Below are 13,133 nucleotides of genomic sequence, written 5' to 3' on the forward strand. Positions count from 1 at the left end.
CAGGTCACTCTTGAAGACAGTTTCATTTATTTTTTCAATTCTACGGACTTAAGACAAATCAGAACAATGTCAAAAACAATCTTAGTCTATTGGAACAATGCTAAACATTTTCGTGTCTTGTCAGCAACTAATGGCGGTTTCATGGCACAGTATAGCCCAGGTGTTCAAATATTTATGACTTTGTTTAGTGACGGCATCTCGAGTCATTCCTGGGATCTGCTATGAGGTACAGTGCGAAATATTCCTCCATCCAGCTTGCTCAAAAACTTCCTACCCACTTTGCGCTAGTTTACAATATACCTCCCGTCTCGGGGCAAATGCAAAGCCTCTTTAATACCAATTCCTGATTGGAGCGGCTTGGTTCTGTTGTTGGCTTAGAGTGGCCAGATCTCCAGTGGGGAATAATTAAAACTCAGCCCTTCTGTCAGGGGATCGACTGGACTTGTGCATAGGGTCTGAGCTGCTAAGAAATGCTAGCATGGTCCATACAACATGACTAAGGGGGTAAAATAAACAAAACTAAATCTTAATGCCTTTGACTCATTTAAATCCTGTGGCAGAGGAACGAGAATGTGCATTTGTTCACACGCGGATCAGGTCCGTTATGGTTACAGGAGAAAAAAAAAAGCAGGCCTGCAAAACACGACACACTGTATCCACACTTAAATCACGCCAATGTTTGGGTACACCTGAATGAAAATGAAGCACCACATAACCGCCCAATTTATGGGTGCCATAAAATAAGCATATTCTTAAAATTAGACTGTGACAATTGTGAGTTCAAAATAAAGACAGTTCCGTGAATGAAACAAAAAAGTGCAAATCTTCTGTTTGTCAGAAACACGCCAAATGTTCAATTTTCCTAAACCTCAAGTGAGCTAATATAAACAAGATGTAAGAGCCCAAACACACAGAATTCACTGGATGCCAGCTAAGATCACTTTAAGTTTCTTCTCACTTCTCTTCATATTCATTTGTCAAAAGACAACATAATTGACTAATTTCTTAACGTTTAAGGCTTCTTCAACCCATTAGATCTCTGAAAAGAACTGAGGGGTGACTAATTAACTGCTTTCGAAAACATTATGATTATGCATTTTAGCAAAATGCTACCTTACTTGTGAGGAATAGACATAATCGAGTTTTCCAATTTGTCACTAACCTACATAGATTTTCTAGTGACTAAACAAATGAAGATACTTTTACAGCAGCGTCATAGACCTGAGAAACAAGATAACATTCTAAACTAATACAATCCTTCCCACTGACCAACCATTATATCAACATAAAACTCTAAAGAAAATAACTTGCATAATAAGTAAAGTGGAATAAACTACGTCTGTTAAACAGAACTTATTGCCATTTAGAATAGAATAAAAGTTTCTACTAATTATACTATATATATATATATATATATATATAAAGTCTTGTAAAAGTAATCAATTCCAGCCTAACATCAGCCTCAGCATGCTACTGGCTGCTTGAAGCTTTGCCTTTATTATATGGCATCCGTGTGTGTGTATGTGAGAATCAAGTCCTTTACGCAAGCAGAAACACACTGAGGGCCAGTTTCCCTGCAGTTTTTGTCCTGCCCAAAAATGCATCTAAAGACTATCTTTTACTTTAATAATCTCAAATATATGGTATCTGTACTCTAATAATTTGCATAAAATCTGTATTTTACATCATTTTGTTCAATGTCTTCACAGGGGAAGCGCTTAATTGTAAGCCAGCCACTTCGTATGACACTAAATGAGATGAAACTATAGACAACACAGCAGGTCTACATCAGGGCGAGAACATCAAACACACATTTACCACTAATATAAGCAAAGCTGTTGGCTAAGAGAGAAAAATAAAATCAAAATGTTGGCCAGAGCCGACCCACTTTCCCCCCCGTGCTTAACCTGTAATGTGCATAAACACTACTTAACATAAACGTACATTAGCTAAGAGTCCATTCTGAATGGATAATGAATGTTTTTTTTTAATTGTGATTTTCAGTGTGCATTATAGGGGACAGCTGCAGCAGGCAGAACACTACCAGATGAGACGCGTCTCCATTGCGCTGCGAGTTGAACAGCAGCTTTGTTGAATCAGCTATCGAAGCGGGTCTGCTCACATATGTGGTTGAAATTCCTGAGATCAAGACAAAGCATCAACATAACACAATGTATTTGACAACAATGTCGTCAACACAGTGACTGCAGCAGGTATTATGTCCAGGCTTGTCCACTTATTGGCTAAACGGCCCACATTAATACAAGCACTCCCTCTAGTGGTAAATTAAAAAAACATCCCAGAAAAGCAGTGTAGAAATGAACACAGGTCTTGGCAAAAGGTTTAAATTAAAAGTTGGAATGCAATCAAAAAAGTACTTTTGTACATGAACAGAATTTAAATTAAAAAAAGTGGTGTAATAAGGTCAAGTTTGATGCAAATGACTTACATTGCATGATGGGCTTTCACCTGTGTACGGCAGTTACGTCCCCAGTAGCAGTCGGGACGAGACAAAACATCATCTGGGAGGAGGAGATACATTTCAAGTATGACTAGTGTTGCATGGTTTACATCACTGATCACTTCAAAGAGTAAACATTCCGCTCGGTGTAAAAGTGTTGAATGTGAAGAGTTTGAAGGGAAAAAAAAACAAGCAAACCAAAGACGACCGATCTGACCTGGTAGTTCAGATGAAGGAATATTCTGCCTGTACTTGTACGCCAACTCCTTGAAGACCATCAGGCCGCAGCACAGACAAAGGATTGCATTTGCAGAAATATGCTGATCTAAAGGAGATGGTGGGATGCAGGTGACTTTTCCGCCACAGATTATCTTCATACTAAGGCCGTGATCGAAAAGCTGACCTGACAGGCAATATTTGCCTTGTTGCACATCATGGACAGCCTCCTTCAGCAGATCCCTCCATGTCTTGCCTCGGGATGACAAGTAGTTCTGGTGTGCACACATGAACACATAAAGTACATACGGGGATGTCATTTCATTTCACTATTTATCTCCGGAAACGGTTACAGTACTTAACTGAAGGAACTTTGCATTCAAAAAGTTTCATCATGTGATTCAATTAGAATAGAAGCACATAAACTACCACAACTCTTGAATAGAACTTAGGGGAGAAAACTTGAGAGAGAGCTCTTCTACGTCCTCCAAATTCTTAAAAATATCATTGTCGTTGCGGGAAATTCTCATACTGTCAAAAGGACAAAAACCGCCATCTTGTTTTGGGTTCCCAGACATAGCATTTCTTATATTGCTATCATATACCATTGCAAACTCACATCAGCACTATCCAAATGTGTATATTTTTATATGCTTGAACCCCCCCCCCACTCATTTATTATACTGTTATTTAATAAAATACGACAAACAAAGAACTGGCGTCAACCTTACACTTTAAATTCCGCAGTCATCCCGAGTCCCCACCATGCAAAAATACTTTTAGCACATCACAAAAGCAAACACCTGTTCTTGTCGTCTTAACAAGCTCATGCTAAAACACGTTAAGCCAGTCATGCAATTAATCAAACAATGAGATGACTAACCCCGTGCAATAGACTCTTGCCTCCAGGGCTCACAAGGGCCCTTCAACAATAAAGCATTATAGCGATCGATTTTAACAGGCTAACTCAAATGTACTTATGTATCATTTAAAAAAAATTGAGAAGAGAGAGAGGGAGAATTTAACCATATTTGGACACGAGTGACTTCCGCTGTGATATGTGAACGTTTGGTGTCACTGGTGGGGCATCTCAAGCATTAATCTATAGGGGTGAGAATCTATGGGTACCTCACGATTCGATACGATTCCGATGCATCACTACATTGACTTCTATTTTATAGTACATGTAAAAAAACTTTTTAAAAAACATTTCAGAACTCAAGGAAGAAATTGATTTTTAATACCTATGAATCGATTCAGAATCTTTTTAATACGACAAACGGTGCATAAAAAAAACGATTAACATTCCCGCCCCTATTAACCTATCTTGGCAAAAAGGATACTTTCAAACATCAAACAAACAAAAATGTCAACAATCTAATTTTTCTGCATTCCCACAATATTTCATTCAGTGCTCATGCTGGTGAGTGTCCAACATGAAGCACTGACAATACCACAATGTTGTATATTCTAAGAACAAGAATTATGAAAACAGTTGAGACAATTAAACGTCACCTTGAGGATTTCTGATTCGTAGTTATTGTTGTTCAGCACACCGTCCAGACATTTGTCCGTCAGATTAAGCTCTGCAAGAAAAGTAAGTGCGCAACACTTCTGGTTACTCCAAACAGGTAATAGATTAAAAAATAAATAAATGTATTGGATAGAGGAGACCCAACACAATAATGCATGTTTTCTCTCAACTTGACCTGCACCTACATTATGGTGCTTCCTCACTCGTAAGAAAATCTCATTATTGTAGTAATAATACGGACAATGCAGTACATTAATGTTCTAAGCAGGTTATGTCGTATGCTGTGACATTTGAGAAGTAAAAATTTTTTTTTTCATGAAAGAGCATCAGGTCTCAGACAGGAGTGTAGCGTAGTCAAAAACAGATACACACCACTCAATCGTGCCAGGCAGCCTTGACAGCCAATCCTCTGGCAACCCCAATAAATGTGACAGAAAGGACGCAGGCACTGCAAACCTGCCAACAAACAACACATCACACCTGCAAGCTGGGCAGAACAATACATTCACACCTAAAATATGGCATGCTACCACTGTGCTGAAATTGTACAGTAATAATAAGAAAGCTCAATACCACCCATAAATGCATAGAATTTGTTATGTACAAAAAAAAATCTTAATCTTGTTTTCAGAATCCTTTTTTTTTTCTTTTTTGTATGTGCGTGAGTATGTGCGTGTGTGCATTTGTGTGTGCGTGTGAGAGAGTTTGTGTTCTTTAATTCACCAGAAACCGATTAAAAACCCCATACCCTTCATCTAAACCGAATACTTCAGAATCCAGCTAGAGTCGCGAGGTTGTCAGGAGACCCGAGGAAGGATCAAAGAAAAGTGAAATTCAGCACCGACCAGACATCACCCACAACCCATCGGGTTACCAACCAGAATCTTTCACCAACCCCAGAAACATCTAAATTCCAACAAATTAGGGAGACCTCAAGAGACCAAAGGAGAGACTGAGGAAAGGAAGGAAGGATAGACGAAGCAGAGTGAGATCCACAGACACCAGCCTCCACCCATTCAACGACCAGAGGAAGAAGCAGATTGTGTTTGAATTTCGATAGATGCTGGTGTGGTGGATCTGGAACACTGGGGGCGGAAGGGGAGATGGGAGCACTGGGAGACGGGCGGCACCCCTGAACCCCAGGCCCGGCGGGGAAAGGTCCTGGTCGTCATGCCAGCATACCAAGTAAAAGCTAACCCTTTTACGGAGTTTGCCAGCTCGCCGACTGGCGAACTCTACCCCTACATGTGACCCCACCCAGTGTATATACAAGTGTGTGTGTGTGTGGTGCATTAAAATTGGGAGCAGGTGAGATGGAGCAGAGGGAAATGATATCCTCCCCGCTCCGATCCACCTGCTTCCCAGAATGTTTTCCATCTTAATGCGTCTTCAGAGAAATTGGTCCTGCACCAGCCACACTTACACTAAAGTCATTTGCACAAGTACACTACCATGTTTTATTATCCAAGCCATTTTAACTAAGATGATTAGATGACTATGACTATGTATTCCTCCAAGTACGTACTTGTACACTAAAGTGGCTGAACAGTCCACTCAGTACTTACATTGCTGCTGGCTGTTCAACTCAGACCGTCTATCTGGCATTGGCTGCAGGCAGCAGGTACAAATAAGGTGACAGCCTAGAGGTCGACAGCAGTACTCCACAGAAGCTGAAAACAGTGACAGAGAGATGGTTTTTAAAACTTTTTTTTAAAGGAGTTAGAGTAAAGGCAGGCATACTCCATGTTTCTGTTTAACACCAAACTAACGGTAAGTACTTCTTCTGTTCTCGAAAATACCTGACGGGTTGTCAGACGATGTTGAGGGCTCTTCCCCAAAAGACTTTGCAGAACCTTCATCTGCAGCTGGTAAGATTGCAGATGAAAGAGTAGGAGATGGGACTGGCAAACCGGCGACCCAGTAGTTGGAGTTTGCGGCAAACAGCATCTGACTGACATCTTTCCTGTAGCCGGGACACTGTCTGCACATGACTAGAGGCTGACTGAAAAACAAACACAAAAATACGTTGTTCAATGTCCTTTTTTTAAGTTATCACAAATGATGGTGTTTAAATAGGATCATTCCCAAATCAAATATACAACACTTATACCTAATGTCAGAGGAGTCGCTGTCATTGTCAGAATATTCAAGAAGGTAATCTGAGCTGCCCTCCTCATCAGAAAAACATCGCTCAACTTTTGGCTGCAAAATGTCCTGAGTGATCTTGTTGCGGCTGTCCATGCTCTTCAGGTCTTCCTCACTGCGACACTTTTCTAGGAAACGGATGAATAAAACGGCACCCTTAGATTAGAACTGCTCAAATGGTTGTGATTCCCAACTGTTACTTGAAGCACTTTTCTATTCAATTCAGTTATTTGCAAGTTGTACAACCACATATTTGTCTGGGACTTTCTCTGGCCACTGGATATTTTAACTCTGTCTCCTTGCTCTGTACTTGTGCGTGAGCAAAGGCTAATGCAATCTAATCCAAGAGATTTGTTTCATTATATGTGTGTGTTATTTACAAAAAATAATATTTTATGAACAAATGGAAAAAAGGATAATAGCAAATGATCATTCTGTCATTTTAAGGAAAAAATTTGTATTGGGATATAAGGAACCAAAAAGTAAATTATTTTATATATTATATATATTTTTAATGAATCTTTTTTTTTCTCATCACGGAGAGTGAATGACAAACTAGCGACTAACACCGGCCACTTATGCCCAATCACACAATGACGGTGTAATAAACTAGCGGTTTCTTAGCGCCCTAAATTAGCAATTGATTTGATTGCGGGTTGGCGACGTGTTGATGCTGGCATGTTGTAATGGCAATGAAAAACTACGATAAGGCAAACCAAAATGTGTAGAAGACAAGTCAAGCTTGCCGTCAGCCGGTCACGCCACCATGCAGGCCAACTTCAAAATAAAAGCATTCTAAGGCTATAGCATGGCATCAACGTAATTTTTCTTGAGCTTTTTGTTGAAGTTAGCCTTTGTTCAGGCGGCATTTTACTTTATTGAATATTTGTAGCATTCTTGACAATTCACAGCGGCAGCGCAATGTTGCCAAAATGCTCCCATACATGCTACTTACATGATCCATAAGGTTTTTCTCTGCCATCAAAGTGGATGTGGACTGATCTTGTTGCCGGCACGTGAACGTGCGATGACGGTACAGAGCTTCTGAGTTCCGCAATTTTTTGAACCTTCTGTATACTTTTATTAACATATTTTAATCGGAATGTGGACGTTTGTGGCTCGATTCAGACTTGTTCATGTCTGAATCGCGATGCATCTAAGAATCGGAAATTTCCCCCACCAGAAAGAAAAAAAAAAAGGAAATTTCCCCCACCCCTAATAATCGTCATATGTAGGTCTGTGATTAACCCCTGGGCGTTATTTTATTTTGAAATGGCTTGGTCAGAACCAACAAAAAGCCCAAAAATGGTCAAATAACGCCCAGGGGTTAAACGGTCGCGGTGGCCGGTTACGGAGTAAATTCAACATGGCTATTCAAAGAGAAAAAGTAGTGAATGATTTATGTCGTCGTTGCGGTAAAAACTTGATGATTCGTGTGACGCTAGCCTTCCAGCGCTGAAGAGTGACGTTGCTCACGAAGAATACGTCAAAGCAAATAAATGAATTTGATTGCACGGTTCGAAATCGCTTTCATTGGCCGAGTGACCAGCCCAACTTTCTTTTGTTCAAGAAAGTGGGAATGTTATTGTGGGATTTTAATAATAGGAGTTGTTTTGTGTTTCTGCTAACCTGGGTGTTGGATGAGGTAGGCCTCCACCAGGTTGTTGAGGATGTGGTTCTTACGGATCCTTTCCACAGGGCAGCGACACGTAGGACAAAGAGAAGATCGCTCCATCCAGCCAGAGTAGCAAGCAGCACAGAACGTGTGCATGCACGGTTGCAAGCTAACGGAAGGAGAAAAACCCTTTGTAAGTTTTCAGCACAAATGGAAACATGCACAAAAAAGATGGGGTTTTACCTGACACAGTCATGTAGGAGGTCCTGGCAAATAATACACGTCAGGGACTCTTCCATTTTATCTGTCTTGGTCTCTTTTGATGGTGCTTGGACCGCAAGACTTCCAGTTGGTGCTAAGGTTGTTACTGTTGTTTCCTTGGTGGATGAGGGTGCCATGTCTGGAAATACAACATAGTGATTGATAACCAATAGGTGGGACAATCACTTTGTCAAAAAACACAATTATAAATGCAGCTAGTTTAAGGTCGAGATCAAGAAATTATTCATATTACACAACCAATTGGCTTGAAATGTGCTACATTAATGTTCCTCTTTGGATGTGCACTTATTTTTGACGTTTGCCAGGGATATATAAGGTGCGTTTTCATTACCCTCAGTTTTGCGCAAAAGCAAGCTGGTAATGGAAACACATGATTTTCGAAAAAGTATTTGCGCTCTCATGAGGTGATTTTTGAGACGTGTCGAAATAGAAATACTTCGCAAAAGTGTAATGGAAACACTTTTTTGCGCATTCCCTGTAGTCATGTGACCCCGCCCGGTCACGGAGGAAAGGAAGTAGGAAGTACGGAGACGCTGCCTCCGGAGGGGATAACAAGTCTTTTTAAGCACAAAGCCATTCAGTTACGGAGTCAATATGTCGCCGTTCAACGCACGTCTCATATCGTTGCTGGCAACGAGCAAACGAGCAACATACGGCGTACATTGTCATTGAAATCCATCTGTCCGCATCACAACACGAGTTATAAGCGCACACACACCAACACCAAATGGTCGAACCCGCCCGGTGAGGGGAGGGAGATATTTTTAAAGTAATATTAACAACTCCAGGCGTCTGTCTTCCGTAAACATCATGAGCACCTCCTACGGAATTGCGAGATCGCGCAAGACGGGACATTACGAGAATTGCGCCTCAGAAGCGAAACGCTCTTTAATGGAAACACCGGCAAGTTGAAATTGTACTTGATCGAAATGGTACAATATCGCTTTTATTTTTGCAATAAACTGCAATGGAAACGCAGCTATAGACAGACAATCTCACTCACAAGAGTAGTAAACTCAGTATACATGCATAGAAATATGCACGAGGTCAAATATATGTTCCATTAAGAACCAAAAGCTTTTGGATGAGAGGATGTATGCGAGGACAAAGGCCATCAACTAACGCACCAATTTTTCTCTTCTTGCATTCTGGCTCCAAATTGTTGAGCGCTTTCTCAGGTGCTCGGGCCACATCACTGGACGGGCTACCTGATGAGGTAGAAAAGGATACAGTTGAGCTACTTTTCAATAAACCCATGGATGTGTTTAAAAATGTCAACAAATAATAGACATTTCAATGCAGACTTTATACTTACATTCCTTAATAACAATCAATTACTAACGCACTAGAGTTAAGACCTGTTCTATGTGATGTAGGTCCGGGTGTCAAAGGTTGCTGAAAACAGAGGTGGGAAGTGGAGGTGGATGGCTGAGGTTCTTCCTGATTCAGATCCCGAGGAGCCTTCGTGAGCATGACAGGCTCCACAGATAGTGTCATCTCGGAAGATGCGATAGCAGAAGGACTGTGTGCTGACAAGTCCGATTGGACGGTTACTTCAAGTCAAAGTATTCTCAGGAATGTAATAAGATACAGCATGTCACACCAGGACCGTTGATGACTTACTGTGATGCCCTTGCAAAGCAGCTTGTTCTGTACTGATTGCGTGGTAAACGTAAGCAATATCTGCAAGAACATATTGACAGAGTTTACTTCTTATAAACCCAAAGTAAGAATAAGTACAACGGAAAAAACAAACCAACATGAACTTACTTTGTTCAGGCTCATGTTTCTTGTATACAAAGTAGATGACATCACCATTTTGAAGCATGTGAGTTTGTCTTTTGACCAATTTGGCCATGTTGATCACTGTACCATTGGTGCTAAAATGAAACCAATAAAGTATATGTGTCATTAAACAAAGTAAATGTCTTATCACATTTTAGATTATCAAAAGGCTGATTAGCAAACTGGCTTCATCAAGATCATAAAGCTCAGTTTTGATTGACACTGCCAGTGAATTTTTAGTGAAAACTCGGAGCTGATGTAAAGCATTTTTGCAACTTAACTCATTTGCTCGCAAAAACGTATAAATACATTCCAATTTAAACGTTTTAAGTGTCCCAAAGACGTATTTATACGGTTGTGGGTTGTTGTTTTTTGCTAGAGAAAACAGAAGGCTTTGATGCAGCCTCTCAACTGCAAAGAATGGTTGAAGAAATGGTAGTTATTATACAAACGGCCAGGAGGTGGCAGCAGAGCAAAAGATATCAACCAGGGCCATGTTGAATTTTTTTCTCTCCAAAAATTCTAGACAGATTTGTGAATAATGATGAAACTTAGCTATATTCTAATGCTAATTGCTGCAAAATGGAAACAGATAGGAATATACTTTTTTTCCTGATGAAAGAAGAGACTCTAATCTTTCTTTTGGTAGGTTTTATGTTTTTATAGCAATAGAACACAATATTCTGTGGGCTTTGCAAAATCAGTCAAAATCGAGTAAAACAGCCGGGAGTGAAGGGGATTGCTTCTGTGAAAATGGCTGGAAGTGAATGACTTAATTTAGCTTCATGAATCTAGACCCTGTGTTATAAACAAGACCTTGTTGTTAACCAATAGGAGAAGAAATAAACATCCATTCTCTGTACATCTTAACCTCATTCAGGTTCGAGCATCCTGGAGTCTATCCCAGCTGACTTTGTTGCAACGAGCAGGGTACACTCTGATCTGTGAGCCGGGTGTGGTAACCGATCTTCACAGTGCCTCATAGAAGAAAATCATAATCATTGCATAACTCACCAGCGAGTCACAGTCACAAGGGCTGCACTTTTAATGGAGTCCAGATAGCACAAACACTTTCACTTTCTTGGGAGCTACACTTTCACTTTCTTGGGAGCTATACTAAGGGCTAATTTACAATAAGAATAATGATTAATAAAGACATCTCAACACAGCAAATTAAAACCACAGTACATTTTACGTTGTTGGAAAACTACTAGCACCTCTCTGACAGTGTCAATCAAACCAAAGCTCCCCATCAAGTACGAGCTGAGAGGTAGCAAGTAAAAAAACATGTAGTTCATCCTTGGCAGGTCTGTGCTCTGCTCAGTGCAATTACACTTAGGTTTTTTTACTTGGAGAACCTAAATCTGTAACTGTGGATTGTGGCCATTATTACCAATAAAGCAAATACCATACATTATTAACTGGTCAAACAGAAAAATAGATCAATCCCCGAATTTTTCATTGTAAAGTAAGAATGATTGACATACCTCATGTCTTCAAGCCACACCTGCCCTGAGTTTTCATCTTGCACTATCTTGCAATGCTCCCCTGAGACCAGTTTATTGGCAGGAAAGGCCAAATCACATCCTACCGCAATCACAACAAAATACAAAAAGAAATGGAATCAATAGAGATCAACTGTAAATGGCCTCAGAACGGAAATGCACTCATAACAGTTGATATCAAAATTGTTCTGACTGGATCTCTACAAAAGAGTACATTAAAAACAAACTTTTACCAAACTTGTGTGGACTATTTCTAGCACCGACAGCCTCTGCAATTAAGGCTAGACATTTTGCATAGCAAAAAGTGCAGACCCCCACAAGCTCTCGAACAACAAAGCAATGAAATACAGGCCCATACAAAAAATACCTACTTAAAATTCTGCACACATGTTCTCAATGGACGCCTTTTGTTATCATCACAAGAGGCTGTCTATTGCAAGACTGAATGCTTTGTGCTTTGTAGGGGGTTGATTTTTAAGGCCCCAGACACTGACAGCGATGTCTACTTTACACACAACAGTTGTCTTTAGTTACAATTTGTACATACAAAGCAAAACACAAGAAACACTGGAGTTATTTTTTTTAAAGTGAACCTGTTCATTCCTTAACATTGAGCAGCTATTCATACCTTTTTTTCGACCAATGGTGCATTCCCTGTTGAAAAGTAGCACTTCAGTTTCACTGGAATCCACTTTGACCAGCTTCCCCCATGGTGTACCCCTTCTGTGACTGTCCATCTCCCGATATTTGGAACTAAATAAGGGTTACGTGGGTCGATGTTAGTATTCATGTATAGTGTAAGGGGGGGGGGGGGGGGGGTGTTAATCTGAGATCACAATAATAACCCAGCAATATACATTCTAAGTTTAAATGTGATCTTCAATACGCAGTTTTAGGCACAACATTTTAAAACCGAAACTCTTGTAAACACCACGCTATGCTACCGAAACCCAGCAAGTTTCTCTGACGTCACTTGCTAACCCAAAAAGTTGCACCTTGTTGCGTGACAATCGGGAAAAACAAAAGGATATAATCTCATACCGGAACAAACCGTCTATACATGTGTCGCAATTAATTATAAATGCAGCGGTGAGCACAAATCTTTCACGCCAGCACCTCCGTTCACACGAGGAAACTACAGTGTTTGCTAACGTTAGCAGCTATTTATGACGTCTAACTATCGGAAATCAAACGTAACGTAACATTAAAGTGACAAATATTCTGAAACTGTTACTGCACCGTCAAAAGATGAGTTTGTTGTCCCAAAAGTTCTGTCGACTATTTCAACTTATCGTCATGTTCCAACAAGGAACGAGCACCACTTCCTGCCCAGCAGTGTTGACATTTGTTACCGTTATCAGCCGAGGAGGAGTGATGCTTGGGATTTGTAGTCCAACCGGGAAGTCCACACGTCACAAGCTAGTCAGAAACAGTAGCATAAACTGCGATAGTGCTGTTCTCTTTTTAATTTCATTAAAGTTAAAAAAAGAAATACAGAAAAATAATTAAAAAAAAACCCGGCTATAACACGAACTCACCAGTCATTGAACAATATTTATGATTGCGAGTGTAGTTTATTGTGGTGTAGAA

General features: G+C 40.2%; 1 protein-coding gene across 1 annotated transcript; it reads right to left on the reverse strand.

The window, feature by feature from the left end:
* Positions 1-4: 4 nt before the first annotated feature.
* chfr (checkpoint with forkhead and ring finger domains, E3 ubiquitin protein ligase) lies at positions 5-12,917 on the reverse strand. The gene is made up of 18 exons (XM_077561329.1): positions 12,783-12,917; positions 12,172-12,296; positions 11,526-11,625; positions 10,024-10,133; positions 9,877-9,936; positions 9,612-9,782; positions 9,381-9,461; positions 8,215-8,371; positions 7,986-8,140; positions 6,322-6,484; positions 6,011-6,213; positions 5,777-5,881; positions 4,584-4,667; positions 4,193-4,263; positions 2,865-2,952; positions 2,679-2,786; positions 2,450-2,522; positions 5-2,139 (listed from the first exon to the last, which is right to left on the reverse strand). Exons 2-18 carry the CDS (start codon positions 12,278-12,280, stop codon positions 2,097-2,099), a joined length of 1,881 nt encoding a protein of 626 aa, XP_077417455.1. The 5' UTR covers positions 12,281-12,296; positions 12,783-12,917; the 3' UTR covers positions 5-2,096.
* Positions 12,918-13,133: the final 216 nt, after the last annotated feature.

This window comes from Vanacampus margaritifer, chromosome 3, assembly GCF_051991255.1.
Source record: "Vanacampus margaritifer isolate UIUO_Vmar chromosome 3, RoL_Vmar_1.0, whole genome shotgun sequence".
NCBI lineage: Eukaryota > Metazoa > Chordata > Actinopteri > Syngnathiformes > Syngnathidae > Vanacampus > Vanacampus margaritifer.

Bases quoted from the DNA above. Each gene is read 5' to 3' on its own strand.
- chfr (XM_077561329.1), bottom strand. From the start codon at position 12,280: ATGGACAGTCACAGAAGGGGTACACCATGGGGGAAGCTGGTCAAAGTG. The intron at 2,523-2,678 runs GTCAGATCGGTC...TCCTCCTCCCAG, and splicing joins TCCTTCATCTGAACTACCAG to ATGATGTTTTGTCTCGTCCC. The intron at 2,140-2,449 runs GTAAGTCATTTG...TCTTGATCTCAG, and splicing joins GTGAAAGCCCATCATGCAAT to GAATTTCAACCACATATGTG.